At 40.9% G+C, this 16,916-nt stretch overlaps 1 protein-coding gene across 1 annotated transcript; it reads left to right on the forward strand.

Moving 5' to 3' along the window:
* Positions 1-1,087: 1,087 nt before the first annotated feature.
* Positions 1,088-16,809, forward strand: tuft1b (tuftelin 1b). Its single transcript, XM_085791384.1, has 13 exons — positions 1,088-1,276; positions 2,775-2,831; positions 11,919-11,999; positions 12,110-12,208; positions 12,672-12,746; positions 12,914-12,979; positions 13,092-13,187; positions 14,029-14,139; positions 14,895-15,118; positions 15,334-15,439; positions 15,768-15,851; positions 16,475-16,569; positions 16,700-16,809. Exons 1-13 carry the CDS (start codon positions 1,166-1,168, stop codon positions 16,770-16,772), a joined length of 1,278 nt encoding a protein of 425 aa, XP_085647510.1. The 5' UTR covers positions 1,088-1,165; the 3' UTR covers positions 16,773-16,809.
* Positions 16,810-16,916: the final 107 nt, after the last annotated feature.

Raw genomic sequence — 16,916 nt, forward strand, 5'->3', positions numbered from 1 at the left:
GTCAGCAGTCAGTTGCTGGTTGTGAATTACGATGACGGAGCAGAAATGTTGTTCTGCACCAGCGCTGATCCATTGCTTCTCCAAAAACTTCAGGGGAAGAAACAGGAGAATGTCACTCACAACATGTAAACAAATAGCTCAGCAGACAATACAGAGTAGGTTATGACCACCATGTTTTGCCACCATGTCTAAAATTCAAACACTGGTGGTTTGTTCAAGACATTCATGCCTGTGACTTAAAGTAACACACACACTCCACAATGTACAGGACATAAAGGTGGCTGCTGTTTCATGCCCAAGCCATTAATCTATATAACGTATGTGTATATTTACCTAAGGCTGGGCTGTTCAGTAAAATCTGTCATTTGCATTTGTGTCATTCTCACTGGTGATTGGTGCGTCACACAAAGCAGACGTGCCACGTTTACAGTAGCTTATTGTATTTCATTAAGGCACAAAGTCACTGCTTTTATTTGGCTGTCAAAGAACAAATAGCTCTTGAAATCCGATATATAAAACGTAATGACATCATCTAAGCCAGAGCGGAAAAACACAGGATTTACCAGGGAATTAGATTCTGGTCTTTCCATGCTAATGGCCCCCGCTTTTATGTGATGCCACACCTGTCTGAAAGCAATAACAAGAAAATCCAGTGTCAATTAAAACTTCAAGAGAATTTTAACAGCTTTTTATGTGAATTTCTGCTAAATTAGGTTGGACTGTTAAATGAAGGTTATGAAATTTTCATTTTAAAAACGTCATAGGGAAACCGTAACGTTAAAGTACAAAATGTGCTCACATTGTAACAGCCACATTGTCAAAGGCTGAAAGTAGGACACCATCTCCGGGCTCATGAGCCAGCCATGTCACAATTGTTTCAAGCCATATGCTGCCAAGGGTAAATGAGTTCAGAGGCACAACGCAAAAATAATTAAGAGTGTAAGTGGCACCAGAGCCACCTGACATGTGACGGGACTGTTATCAAACAGGGTTATATCCTATTTGCAGGCTTGACACAGAATTAGCTGCAGTGGAAAGGAAGCAGATCTCAGAGTGGAAGGTTCCTGGTGCTGTGGTGTTAAAAACAAGAGAACTGACTGGAAATCGAGAGGGGAAGAGGTTGAACCAAATTTGTTGAAATAGGACCGATGAAGAGAGAAGTCATATGGAACCAGTCTGGAAGAAGATCAGGCAGGTGACGGAGAGCAAGATGCTGTGGTTCAGCCGCACTCACACCAAGTGTCTGCCACATGGAGGGCTCACCGGCTTCTCTGAGGTCAGACACAGTTTTTCTTCAATCATATGTGTTTATTTATATTATCCCTATAGATCCTTACAGAAAAATCCAATATTATAATGGAATTACCTCTGTTATCTACCTTGAATTTGAAAAAAATACTGTGATTTAAAGGAGTTCAGCTGAGTTGATATCCCTCATCTATCAGAGGAACTAATATAAAGTCATATCAAATTGTCTTTTGTCCTTCATTTCTCACTCATTCAGGTTAAATAGCAGGTGTGACCGCTCTCATCACCTAATGTTTGTCATGAACTTTACCTGCAGACTGACTACAGTATAGTGGCATGCAAAAGTTTGGGCACCCTTGGTCAACATTTCTGTTTCTGTTAATGTGAATAGTTAAGCAAGTGGAAGATGAAATGATCTCCAAAAGGCATAAAGTTAAACATGAAACACTCTTTTGCAATATTTTAAGCAATATCAGTGCATTATGTTTGTCTTCTATAATTTAAGAGTGAAAAAGGGAAATAAAGCAGCACCCTGCAAAAGAACGGGAAACCCAGGAGACTTGAGCTCTAAGATAACTGTGACCAAGGTATCAGACAAGTTATTTACCATTTACATGCTGTGATAGTTTCCAATGGAGGTGCTACTAGGTAGGCTACTAACTATGCAGGGTGGCCAAACCTTTGCTGCGGGCCCTTCTGTCATTTTGAAAATAATATATTGTTTAAATTTTAAGGGTGTCAGTAACTTTATGCCTTTTGGAGATCATGTCATTTTCCACTTGCTTAACTGTTCACATTAAAACAGAAATTAAACCAGGGGTGCCCAAACTTTTGCATGCACTGTACATCTCACTGTAGATATGGTCCTTTGAGCCTGCTGTGTCTTAATGATGTGTTCCTCAGTGGAGAGTTCCCAATAGACGTTATGATCAAATTACTTAGGCCTACCTAGAATTTACAGTATGTAGGTACTAACTGTTAATTGTGATGTATAAGGCATTTTTACTACAAATAAGATCAAGTCAGATAAGATAAGATCACAGAAAAGGGCCCTGGGTGTAGGTGGAAAGATAAAAACTAAACTTGAACTCAATTTTAAGTCGAGTCTATGCACTGTAGCTAAATTATCACCATCAACGCTGTCATAGGAAGAAAATATATGGCTTGTAAAGCAGAATGTGGAGAATGCAGAAGTTTGAAGTGGCACAAACTGCATACAATAACTCTGCCTCCTTCATGCTGATTTATGATTCAGTACTACATTCCGCCTGAGTTGGAGCAGGCGTGTAGAGGACCTGCACAGCTCAGCCACCTGGTCAGACAGAGGAGTGAAGGCAGAGCAGCAGAGTAGAGCGGAGTAGAGTCCAGGAGCCCCTCCACTGCTCTCCGCGGTGTAGTTTAACTATCTAGCAGTTGTTTACAAAAGAAGGGAGAGTGAGAGTTGAAGGACATAGGAATAGGCCTACTTATACGGCTGTGAAACTTTTTTTGTATTAACCCTTTTTTCATTATTTTTCGCTGAGAAGATGAGCGGCGGAGTGACGCAGCCTGTAGCGAGTGGAGGAGAGGACAATAAAGTTAACGTGAGTAATGATTAAAACCAGTTTAACAGTTTTCATCCAAAGACACTCGGTCTATTCCCTGTCAGGTGTAACTGATCTAGTTGTGTCTGTGTTAGTCAATAACATCATAGGCTACTTATTAAGAAAAAAATCTTCCTGCGTATCACAATGAAAAGAGTTCCTCAGCTGTGGTAGATGACGCTAATTAGCCCCACGCGGACTCTTGTGTTAAATACGTAACGAATTAAAAGTTAAAACTTACATTTCAAGATATGGAGGCGAAAACTCGACATTTAAAGCACATCTAGTAGTCTTTTTTTATTTTTTATTTTAGACTTTTGACACAGAACTTGATCCATAAGTTGTTGTTTTTTTACTCCTCCATAAAAGTTGAGTCATTGTATACCCTAGAATCCCAATATAATAGTTGATGTAATCTCAGAAGCATTTACATGTAGCCTAGGCTATCTGAATGACTGTAGCCTACTATCTTTTACAGTATGAGTTTTGGCTGCTGTATGTCAGTCAGATGTTCTTGTAGTGACAATATAATCTAAATTTAAATGAAATGACTGTGAGTCAAAGTTGAGTTGACTGATAGGCTATATCTTATTTATCAGAAGAACTAGCCTAATATAAAGTCATATCAAATTGTCCTTTGTCCCTTGTTTCTTACTCATTCAGGTTAACTAGCAGGTGTGACTGCTGGATTACAGGCATCACATCACTTAACTCCACCACTTTATGTACAGGGTAATTACAGTGTCCCACTGTATACATGGCACTTTCACTGAACTTTAACCTGCTCTGTGTCTTGGATGGATTACTCTGGATCCTTATCTGAGCATTTTAAAAGGTGTTTACATAAGAGAAACGCTGGTCTAACGCTGCGCCTCATAAGTTTTAAAAAGAAACGATTATAGCCTCCAGCCCATGGTTTTGTGCTTAAGAACGATTGCAACATTCTAAGTCATTCTAGAACCGTGATAAGCGAAGGTGACAAGTCAATGGACTGACATTCCGTGATGTTGAATTTGCATAATTCCATGCCAAGAGTTCCGAAGAAGCCACTGTACCAAGATGTTTTGGGTGTGAGGTTAAAGCGAAATGCCAACCTTTCTTTGCCAGTCAAGTCATGTGTTATTATCTCACACCGCTACATTCAGAACCTGCTCTGTCACAGTTTGCTGCGCTATGATGACAGTTGAACAAACAAGAATCTGTTAAATGGAAAATGAAGCAATACATAACTTGTTGGCATTGAAATGGTAATTGATTCAAAAGTAACCCATTGGCTTAAACTGTAAAAGTTAGTAAGTGTTATGTCATGTGCAATGGGTTGAAGGCATGACTGGATAGATCATTTATTTATCATCTGACAGGAAGAGGAGAATTGCTTGGTTGTATCCAGACAAATACACATGATACAAAATCCTCCAAAAGAGGATCAAGACAACAATCTTGTTGGATTTGTTAGAACTGTTTTTGTTACTGGTTGTAGACAGACCTGTATTTCAGTTTTTCCTGTGATTGCCCCATATACGCCAACTTTTACCTCTCTTGGATCCCATTCTGCAAACCCCACTGTTTGCTGTTCTCATAAGGAAAACCATTTCATCTCATCCCATATGGCAGTTTAATTGTTTTCTTCCCAATCTTGACAAATGACAGTTTAGTGACTGTGTGTTGTGTCGTTGCGTGAGAGGATGCTGGGAAGAGCAAGAGTGGTTCAGGGAAGGATATTATTAAAACAGCTTAGCTGGATTGTCATGGGTGTTTTGTCAACTCGACTGTTTCCCTACATGGCAACATAAGAGAGATCCACTCCTAACAAGCTTGTTGTGTTTGACTCCAATGGGGTAAATGGCGTGTTGGCTCCGCTGCTTACACATCAACAAAAGGATACGCAATTATACATTTGTGTGCGTGCAAACAATATGTACAAATAGCTTAAGAAAATGAAATGATGTTTAGTTTGCAAACCAGAGGACTCGTCACAAAACAGAAAGTTTGTTGATTCTCGACTTTCTCATTTTGAACTTTTTATCTACGCAGCAAAGGTTGCCTTTGGTGATTATTCATTATATCGTTAAAATTGTGGTTCAAGGGGAGCAACAAAGGAGCTGAACTATTCCTATGATAAGTTCCATTGATGGAAGTTTTAGCGTCTGCTGTTTTGGATGGTTAGAGACTCAGAGACATGAACTAATATGGACTGTGGCATTTGACTTTTGTTTGCAGAGTTTTGTTTATACTGCACACTCTCATCATGCCAGTGACGCCGGTTATATAAAGATGCCTCATTAATCTTTGTTATGTAACTCGCACCAAACATTCCTTAGAGTGCTGCTACCTATCACTGCCACCATGTGCCATATAAATCCCACAGGTTTATTTGTTGGTCCCGAATTGTCCTAAATAAGTTACATAATGGTTGCATACAGTATTAGCTGAGTTTAACCCAGTCAGTTATTTACTTTGAAAAGGAAATTCTGTCCAAATGTCTCTGTAGTGTAGATTCACCATTAACAAACCCTTTTTGTTCAGGGCTGTGTATAATTTAACAAGTGGAAATGTTCCTTCCAGTTCTTTCTATTGTGGAGAGGGGGGACACTCTGTGCCTCTTTGGACTGGCACCGTAGCTCTGTGACTGGAGGAAAAAAGGGTTGGGCAGCTGGTGGAGCCTCACCCAGCCATGTAAGGCAAGACAGCCGTGGCTTCCCACACACTTAGTCAGACAGACACAAACAGGTCTGGATCGCAGCTGTGTGAACATCATTGGGAAGAGTCCCAGACAGCTCCTTCTGCCCAGGTAGATATCTGACTGATTTTTATGAGATATGGGGTATTTTGCATCTGGGTTTATTGAATGTGTGCATGATGGTACTCGTGGTTGCAGTTTAGTCTGCTCTTTGAATTGATGTGACATGGTTTGGTTACATGATTCATTTGGGGATTTCCTGTTGTACTTAAAACAAAGGCTGATGTTTGCCACACACCAACTAACTGTATCCAAATAGAGCCACTTAGGCATCATTTTGTTCAAAAATAGCTTGACAATTTCAGCAGTACCGCCATCAGTTACACAGTGGAGGTGATTCATTTTTTGTTGTAATGATGATGACACATGGTGTTGGTATCGATGGGAAGGGAACAGTCTGGAGTCGTAGTTGTGGCGGTGTGGAGATATCACTTATATCAGCAAGTTGTTGTTTAAGTGTTTTACAACATTTCATGTCGTTCCCATTGTGTGTAGTTACGTTGCTTGGTAATAAAACTGCGTTGTTTTGACTGCAGTGGGAGATGGATGGATTTCACACTTAGCTGTGAACTCTGGCACGTGGGGCATGACTTGAGATTTCTGAATCTTCACATATTATGTTACTCTCTTCATTTTCCCCTTTGAGCTTGTCTCAATAAGCACACAGATCTATATCTTGTTGGCATTTTAATAATTTTCACTACGGTATTCGTCGTTCTACAGAGTCATTTAGCTTTGTACAGCAGTGACATCATCTGTAACTGGCTGTGGCTCAGTACAGTAACTGGAGTTGTCTGATCCCGTAGGTATGAAGACGCTCCCGTAGCCAAGACGCTAGTAAAATAGTGATGTCACCTCCAAATCTGTAAACCTGAGTCAGGTTGGACCGCGTTGTTTCTAACTGGTTGTTGTTATATTTTCTAAGTGAGTACACATGATTATATAATCTGTTGTGCGGCTGATTGTATCTCCTGGAAACCTGGCTGTCATAGTATCTCCTCTATTCCGCTCTTTTTTTCTCTCTGCTACATTCAAAACTGTTACTCTTACTCTAAATGAGGCCGTTCATTCATTTGTAATCTCCTCATTCAGTTATTGTGCTTCAGTGATTTGTACTCTCCTCCTAGCTCCTTAAGAGTACGTCAGCCTCTGTAAGCAGAAGTTGCAGTAAAACACTACTAGAGTTGTATAGCAGCGCTCTGTCGTGTGATGCAGTGAAAACAGGGCACTAGAGACAGAAACCAGACCCTCCCTCATGGCTCACTACTCCTTAGCTGACCAGCCGACCGGCAGCACTAAGCAGGTGCCTCCAGAGGCAGATTGTTTACCAGAATGTTTGTTTTTTGCTGAATGTTGCCTCTGATTAAGAATAACGTTAGATGTTGAATCGTTTTGAGATCTCTGTATTGCAGCACTTGTTCAGAGACTCTATGATGACATGTGAGCACAGCATGTAGGCCTGCAATGATCTATGAAAACTGCTTTGACTGTCATTTCAGATGACACTGGTAGATCTTTTAGACTAATTGACATGAGTAAATTGTTTCGTCAAATCACTTTCTGACCAACGGACATTTACACAGGATTCTTTTAACCTACAGGTTGAGTTTAACAAAATTGTTGTGAAATTAGTAGATTTCAATGAGAGCTAATGTTATGTCAGAGATATAGGGGAAAAACTGGAATGGTACTTTACCCTGAGGCCTGTTGAACTGTAAATACAGTAGAAATGTAAATCAAGTGTTCACTGAGCTGCACGGACAAGCTCACAGAAGCTTTTCCTCAACACGAGGGGCAGGTTTTTAATGGAATGTGAATGCAGTGAGCAGAGGAAAGGGCTGATCCCATTATATACGTCAAGTATGACTTTGCAAATGTCCATGCTGCAGAGAGTACTGTAAATGTAGATAAGGACAAAGCTGAAGTATTTACCTGAGGGGATAATGCATTTCACTGTACTTTGACAGCTTGAAAAAACAGGTTTGTATTTTTTGTTTGAGTGCATGAATAAGAGTAAGAGTTGTTACATTAGAGCAAATATGCAGTGATTCACTGTGTTTAATTAAAAATACAGGCCGTTTGGTCTGTAATGACACCTAATAAGCATGTTTTTGTTGGGAGTGGTTGTTAATCAGTCCTGCTTTCTGTCCTAATCATGTGTTGGGATTGGGAATGTTTTCATCCAACTGGGATGTTGACCTGTCAAAGATTTTGAAGTTATAATACATCACACTTTTGTTTTTTTGAAATATGGCAACTAATTTGTTTATGGGAACAGAGCAGTCACAGTTCACCACATTTCTATTTATCATGTGGTGTGGGAAAAATAAATTTACAAAGAGAAGGAAGCAGCACCTTAGAGGCATTTGGAACAGCTTGGCAAAAAAAAAAAAAACCTCCTAATGGTTTTAACGTAGATTGAGTTAGAGATTGCTTTATGGGTTAATTAGACTATCACAGCATACCTATGATTTATTTCTAAAGTGTTTGATTTTATAGGAAATAGCAGACTGTAACACATTACCACTGTATTTATTTCTTAGCTCTACATGACTGTAAATGTGTACATGGAGTTGGTGCTAAAGAATAGTGTGTGGATGTGCAGAACATTGTGTTTTTAGTGTACCCGTATCCACCTCCCAGGGTGTGTCTGATCCTCTGTGTGTCTCTGGGACAAAGCAGCCCTGGAGCTGTTGCTCCCTCAGATCACAGTGAAATGTTGGCCGGCCTGTCTCTGCCTTGGCTCTGATGGTTTTCAGGCTGCAATTACGCACAAAGGACTGCCATTCAAGCTAAACCATTTACCCTGCGTTTGACTTTGAAAGCAGAGAACTGACGGCTTATGTAAGTAACCAAATGTGTTACTCACATGTGCTGTTCTGGGTTGCACTGCTTTGTTCATATGTTGACACGCACTCTGAAACTGCTTACACCCATCCACACACAAGTTTATTTATGTGTCACAGTCGTAAAACCACACACACACATGTATTGCACGCACATATGCACACTACAGAAATGATCTTTTGGTTCAATATTAATCCTTCTCACAACAGTGCCCAAGGATGTCTCTTGAGCAAACTTTGGTGTCATCACTTTTTCAGCGTGTTGTAATAGACTCTCTCCCTCCCCATCCTTGTGTATTCACTTCTGTAGCGCAGTGTTCTAGGACTCGATGCTTGTTTTGTTAATACCAAATGATCTGCAAGAACGGGCCTGCATGTTAATTGTTCTATTTCATTAAAACGCTGTTGGCGTAAATTTTTGAGTTTGTGTTGAAGATGTTTCTGTCAGTTGGCCAGAGTTGTCAGATAAAGGTGTAACATTGGCCTCTACCACTAATTAGTTCCTTTCTCACTTTGATGCAACCTGATGATGGAATAGGAAATAAGCCCCTGGCACTTAATGTGTGTTAATATGACTGCTCTGCCACATTGTTTCTTGGAAGTTAGATTTTTTCTCAAAGGGCTTCTCTTGGGAAAGAAGGAGGGGTTGAATTCATAAAGTTTGCAGACAAGAGCAGTATTGCACAAGTGTAAAACAAAATCTACAAGGACCAAGTGAAAAATGTTTTATTCCCACTGGAAAACTTTCTACATTCTGTCAGACTTTGTCATTTCTTTTGTCCATGATTGTATTTCATTGATAAATGATCTGATTAAAGGTTCCTCTGACCTCTAAACTCCAAGATACAAATTCAGATGTGGTGTCTCTGTCTCATGATGTGACCGTGTGTTGACATTGTTATTGTGGCATTGCCTCCTCACTTACAGTATAGTTAACAACAGACTGTGGCATGTAGAGAATGTGTCAGTGCCTCTTTCTCACGAAGTGTAATCATAGGTGTCATTAAAGGTGAGTAAAGTGGCTTCATTTGTGAACAGCATCAGTGCGCTGTATGCCAAAAATGCTTGTGCAGCTAATCAGGTCACACTTGACCGAACAAGGTGACATAAACCCGATGTTTTGCAGCCACTAGTTGAAGTGTTTGAAGCTAAAATATCACACAGGTGAGAAGACTGACAGCGAAGAGTCATAATGTCCTTCTGGGTGATTTAGGACGATGGAACAACATCTGTTTCTCGTGCATCATTCCAAAGTAACACCTACCTCTTAAACTTGTAAAAAAAATACCTCCCTGACAGAAAATAAAAAGCTCGTCCTTGAAAACACCTTCATGAACACAGAGACACCACTGAGCCGTAGCAACTGTAAACACCTGCAGTTGCATATATTCAATAGAAGAAAATCAAATCAACAGCCTATCTTATGTTATCAGTACAGTCTAAATAAAGTTAGGTCAGTCTTTTGATTCTTAAAATAGTTTTGATGTCAGAGGAGTCTCATCTACTCCCACCTTAATCTATAGAGGAAGACAACAACATAAATCAATGCAGAAGTTAAGATAATTGATCATTTACTCTGCAAACACCCTCATAAAATATAATTACAGCCATTAATGGAGGAGTTTTATAGATGTCTCCCTCAAATCATGATTGATAACCGTAATTTTGTTTACACTTGAGCTAATGCAGGGTGGAGCCGCACTGCAGATGGGTACAGTGTGTTCCATAGAAGTTCATACACAGACATACATTCACTCATCCATGCAAACAAACACAGCAATTCCATGGAGTTAAGGGTTAAGGATTAAGCACGGGTCAGGCTGGCAATGAGACAAAAATCAGATGTTACATAACAGGTCACCCACACCTGGACTTTTATCTTCCACCAGAAGAGGATTTGTCAACGAGCCAAATGGTTTGTTTTCTTTGTAAATTCAAAGGAAAGCAGCTAGCACAATTAGTCTGGAGTTTTACCAGCACTTACCTATGTGGGCGTTGTCCAGGAGGATTAAGAAAGTATTTGTTTGCTTTGGGGAGAAATCTTACAATTACATAAAAAAAACTTGCGTTTTAAATTGAATTTCGGTTGTCAGCTTTATGTTATGCATTATCTGTTAAATGGATTGCTTGTCTGTCTCTGAAACATAAAGTCTGAATAACCACGGGCCAAGAAACAGTTTGAGGAGTTATGTACTTCCCAAAATGTGTGGGATCTGACAAATAGCTACTTTTAAGATAAAGTTGTACAATATTAACCTAATAACAGTGAATCAAGATGACGAACTTTGATTTAATAGCTATGATAAGAACATCAAAGACTTCCAGTTAAAGCCCACAGTCAAAAACAAAAACACAGGTGTGTTCATGTTATCAAGAATTGCATGTCATACCTGAGCAATAAAGACCTTATAATAAAAAATAAAGAGGCTATAAAAAGGTCAGGATCCAGGGGAGTCGGGTGGCGCAGTAGGTTGAGCAGGCACGAGGCCACAGTCCTCACTGCAGGCGGCCCCGGGTTTGAATCCCACATCGGCGGACGGCGGCCCTTTCCCGCATGTCATTCCCCATTTCCTGTCCCTGTCTCTCTCAACTGCACCATCTAATAAAGGCACAAAAAGCCAAAAAATATAGGTCTACTTAAAAATAATAGAGTCAGGATTCAACTAAGATGAGAGCCATGAACAAGTCATCAATGAGAAGAAATTATCTGCTTTATCAAGGGGAAAGCTGAAGGAGGACCAAGAAAAGAACGGAAAAAAAAGCTGGAAACACCTTGCCCTCTTTATGTTTTTTTTTTTTACCAACATGTAATTACAGGACAGAACAGACTGGAACTCCCCCCCCAACCAAACCAGTTATATTAACATGCAAATAACAGAAGAGAAGAGACTATGAGAGACTTATAGAGCGAACACACGCAGGCCTACAGTATATATTATCATAGCTAGAGATATGATACAATACATGGGATTTAATTTAAAAAAAAACATTGTAAACATAGAAAAGCATTCAGTACAGTTGTTGTTCATCACTATTTTCTCTAAATACTTTGTTTTACTGTGAATCGTCAGCACAGCGCACAACACTGAGTTCCTCCATTTGTTTTGGCTGCCATGGTGACAAAGTACAGTTGAGGGTGACTCAGAGGTTGTGGATGTTTTGAGTGTTGGTATTTTTGGCCTCCTCTGGACTCGACTGGTTTCATTTTCCAGTGAGTGTAGTGTCGTGTCGTGGATGGAGAGTGTGTGTGGTCAGAGTCAGCAGACTGGTGAGGACTGAATGGAAATGTTTTGCTCGGGATCACCATGGCATCCACAGAGGAACTTCACTATGGGGAAGTTTTATGGCTAAAAAGTCCCCCCCTCTCTTTCTCCGCTCCACCCTCTGACTTTCATTTTGAGCCCCTCTTCTTTCTCCTCATTGGTTGTTTTTCCCATAATCCTGCTCCTCCGCCTCCATTTAGTCATCCAGTCCCACTTATCCTCTCATCTTTCATTTCAGGGCCGATCATGCAGGCGGCTTAAACTCAATCTGCAAGATCGAAACCAGTCAGGCTGCACCTCAGAGCGACTCAGCAACAAGGTACAAAATGAAAGGAGTGGTTTTTGTGTTTTTTTTACTAAACTGAAAGAACAATCAATCATGGTGGGATTTGACTAATCTTCGTTTTTGTTGTTTTTAACTGAATGAAGGAGAGCAGCATAGCAGTGGTGCTGCCACAAAAACCAGAGGAGCAGAAAGAAACACCTGAACTCATCACTCCGACAGACGAAAAAGTTGAAGTCATCAAGGTATTTGAGTTTGTTTTTCTGTAGTTGTTTGTCTGAATAGTTGTACGCAGCTGGTCGACCCTTCATGTTATATCGGCACTATATTCACCTGTGTTATCTAACACAGTGGTTTTCAAAGTTGGGGTGGCCTGGGGGTGCTAGGAGGTCCTCAGCAAATTGGAGTGAAGATGAGAAAAAAAAGGCAAATAACAAAATCAAATCAAATCATTATATTTTGAGAATTATTATGAAATATAATTTATAGTACCTTATTTTCCATCATGCTCATCTTTCCAATTGCTCGCCAGTCAAAATATCATTCATGACATCATAAACTGTGTTGACCTGGCAGTTTGTGCCTGACATAAAGCCTCAATCTCGGTGGGTTCCCCGGCCAGACGCTATTGCTATTTGGGGGGCCTTGGCATGGAAAAGTTTGGGAAGCCCTGATCTAACACACTCTCCCACCTCTGTGTTACCCCAGGTTTACCTTGAATCCCGTCCAGAGACAGCACAAAGCGTCAGGATGCTGACAGACGAGGTGTCACAGATTCAGGAGGTGAGCAACTCCTCCCGGGCCGCATTTAGACAATGAGTCAACATTGTGTGTGTGTGTGTGTGTGTGTGTGTGTTTTATGATGTTGGGTTGAATGAGCAGAAGGGCACAGTGGCGTTTCTGCATAACTCGCTTTTTTTTTTTAATGCTCGGTGTGTTTGTGTTTCTAGGTGAGGTACTGTCTGAAGACTCTGAGGGAGCAGATGGCGGCCAGACAGAACAACAACAACAACAAGGTGCACGCCCTCTACATTCACCTTTTTTAAAGATGCTTTTCTTTTTAGCACAGTGCTGAAACATCCGAGCAATGTCACTAACCCACTAACCGGCCGCCGCTCTCTCCTCCAGTATCCAATGGTAACCAATGGCTTCAGAGTCAACATGCCTATCAACGAACCAGCTGTCACCAATGGCAACATTGTTCTCATTGAGCCAGATGTTCATGTAAGACACATTTAAAATCCTCAGAGGAGTGTTTGCTGGGCTTTTTTACGATTTGTTTACTGACGATTTGTTTGTTCCGTTTGAATCAACAATGGGAAGCGTCAGAGACCGATTTCAGATAGAACGAGCTTGAATACATTCAAATTTGAATTCAAATGACAGGCATAACATGGATAATGGAAAAAATGTGTGGGCCTCCAGCTGTTTCCGTTAACATGCCAGCCTAACGCCTGCTGTTCCACAGAAAACGGCCAGACTCTGTGAAGCTGATGACAGAGCGTACGACACACACAGTGAAAGGGATCACTTACATTCTGACTAATGGCGCTCACACACACACACACACACTCAGAATATTGTGTTTCACATGCATTATCGGACGCTCGGTACATTATAGCATTTCCTGTAACACAAAACCATTATCCACTGAGGAAGTAGTGCAAAGCAGGGAGCGAATGTGCATGCGTTGTGGTTACCCATACCCAGTGACCTGCATGTGTCATATGTAGGTAAGCTAGGGTCGATTTACACTGCCCTCCTTTCTAAGTAGTGTGAGATTACACAGAGTGCACTGTTTGTCTTGAGAGGAGAGGTATTTTGCCCACCTAAAGGACAGCTCCAAGAAAAAAGATTATCTCTGCGTATTTCAACAGACATCCCTGCATCTCGTCTAAATGCTTTTTGCTTTTGTTACCTCAGGCTAGACAGAAATAACATTTTAAACTCTCAGAAAATGGACCATCAGCTGCCGCTCTTATCTGTGTGTTAACTCCTGCCTTGCCCTGAGGTTCAAGTAGTTTGCCAGATTAAACCTAATTGAGCATGTCACTTTCTGTCTCAGGTTACAGACACTCAGGAGGAGAGTGTGAAGCTCCGGGAGGTGACCAAGCGTCTGTATGAGCAGCTGAAGGACATGGAGAAGAGGCATCAGGAGGAGAAAGAGAGACTGCAGGTCTGTCTCATGAGACGAGTAACGTGACACGATTTCCTGTCTTGCCGCTATGACTCACCCTACTCTCTCTCGTTCTTTTAATCATCCTCATTATCTGCCAGTGTTATCTTTGGATTTCATCTCTCATCCTGTGATCCTCCACTTGCTTCATCTTTTGCTCGACAGTACATTCATCCGTCAGGTCATCTCAGGACGCTGCCTGCTGATGTCACCACAGGCTCTTCTGTCTTGTGCTCTCACCATCACCTTTGCCTCTTTTTTTTTAATTATTGTTTTAGGAGCAGCAACAAAATGTAATTGATGCCACAATTTATTTTTAGTTATCGCCATGTCATGAACCAAAACAGAAACTGAGCTAATATCACAACAACAATATTGTGTGTGCTGAACAACTCACACTGACGAGACACATTAATGCATCTGTTAAAGACCCTGTTCACTTGCACAGGTGTTATCCTGACTGATTAGACACTAGTCAGTCAGTTGGTAATTAGTTGTATCAATGTGACAACTGAACATAGATATACATGCTCCATTTTATAGCATACATTTTTTGTTATATACAAAATAAATCCATATACTATGTATGAGCATCTCCTTCATTATCTTTTTTACATTGCGTTGTGTACATCTACAGCTCACTGAAACATCCTACATGTAACACCTGTAGGTTTGGTATCTTGAGAGGATTTGGGACACAGACGGTGTAATAAAGAGAGGGACTGAAACCAATTGTCACTCTTGTGCCTTCCCAGGCGGAGTCCTACGACTACCAAGATCGCCTGATTGAGCAGACAAAGAGGCTGCAGAAGGCGGAGGAGCAGTCGAAGGAGAGAGGCCAGCAGGTGGAGGAGCTGCAGAAGCTACTGGGAAACATGGAGGTCGAGAGCGGCCTCCTCAAAGACAAGATGGTGGCAGGGCAGGCCGAGCTGCTGCAGCTTAAAACGGGCACCGAGGGAGGAGCAGGGAAAGAGCAGAGGTGAGGGGCATTCGCTGGTTAAAGTAATACCTGGAAGTTGTTTGTTTTTCTTGTTAGTGGATTTAACAGCTGCTAAATATGTTATATTCCCCACCCCACAGTCAGAATCACTAAATATTTTGTCAAGCAGTTTTCTTGTGTAGGGTTTCATACTTCATGTGTATTAACCAGCGTTTCCTCGTGTGTGTGTGTGTGTGTGTGTGTGTGTGTTGTAGGTGTGCAGAGCTGGAGAAGGAAGTGGCCAATCTGAAGGAAAAGATTCATCACCTCGATGACATGTTGAAGAGTCAGCAGAGGAAGGTCCGCCACATGATCGAACAGGTACTTATGTCCACAGGCAGGTTGCCTGGTGCTGCAAGGGCATACACAGACGCACACTCAAACACAATGCAAATTATTCCTCTAGTGCCCACAAACACACAGGAAGCCATTAATAAGGAAATTAGATTTTGAGGAAGCAGAGACACAAAGTGTTATTGATGTGAGGGAATGGAGCCAGGAGGAAATGTGTGGTGAAACAAAACTCACTCGTCATGAATAAGTGATGCTGCATCTGCTCCTGTTGAGGAAAAATGAGCTGTGCTTCTCCTGAGTATCTCACATTGTTTGTGTTTTGTGTTTGTGCTTGTTTGTGTTGCCTGTAAAACAGCTGCAGAACTCCCGGACTATCATGCAAGAGAGAGATCGAGTCATCAGGGATCTGGAGGAGAAGGTGGCTTTCCTGGAAGCTGAGGTCAGGAGCTGTATATCCCAGCATTCATTAGTGAATTCTTGAATAAAGATCTCTAGTTAGACATGTTATTGCTATTACTATTTTTTCAAAGATAAGTTGTTTGTATTTTGAACTTCTTTTTATCTCCTTTACTTGTATATCTTCACTATTAACTAGTCTTAATTCACTAAAACACATGATCCCAAGTACTGACTGTGGTGTTGTAGCCTGATAGATTTTCTCCTCTTTAAGTAACTTCTCCTTAAGAACTGCTATTCCCAAGTCTGTAAGAAACCCATACATTTTGTCCCGTGTTATAAAAATGACATGTTCATTAGAAACAAATTAAGCGTGGGACTGAGAGACACACACAGGATAGGAAGGTCAGAGAGGCAAATTAAAGATTCATTGTTTTGGTCTTTTAGTGGGGTTTGTTTGCAATAAAATGGATTGTTGTTGTTATTTTTTTTGGTAACTAAAGGCACAAGGCTTTTCCAAGTAGACTAAAAGTGGAAATACCCTAAAATTGCCTTGGATATAGAGCCTTCATCCTGTAATCCCCCTGTGTCTGACCTTTAGCACATGGAAAAGAACCCCAACGGACACACACATTAATGTTTATTACTGTTGTTTTCACTTTGCAGAACAGAGAAATGCATGACCACATGGAGTACTTCCTGTCAGACCAGACTCCTCCACCCCTGACGTCCACTGTGAACAAGCCAGAGGTCGTTTACAGGTGACCAATCGCTTCCTAATTACCATTTCTGCTCATTTTCTTATCCTGGCAGTATCTGTCAGCTACTCATTTAATAGTTTAATGTTCAATTAACTCATTTTTATATTTTTTTCTTCCCTCCCCTGTACAGTAAACCACTCACACCGACAACACAGACCAACAAGGTCCTGCCGTTCATCAAAGTCATTGAGATCAAGTCCTGAATGAAGTGTCGACCAACGGAATAATCAGAAATAAAAACTGTAAATATATACATTTAACCGGCTATCAGTGTATAAAACATAGGTCTGCAGTCATTTAAAAAAGCTGGCTTAACAGACCTCATGGTGACAAAGCACAGTGCTCTT

The sequence above is a fragment of the Trachurus japonicus genome, chromosome 11 (genome assembly GCF_045865225.1).
Source record: "Trachurus japonicus isolate A0001 chromosome 11, Traja_1.0".
Taxonomy (NCBI): Eukaryota; Metazoa; Chordata; class Actinopteri; order Carangiformes; family Carangidae; genus Trachurus; species Trachurus japonicus.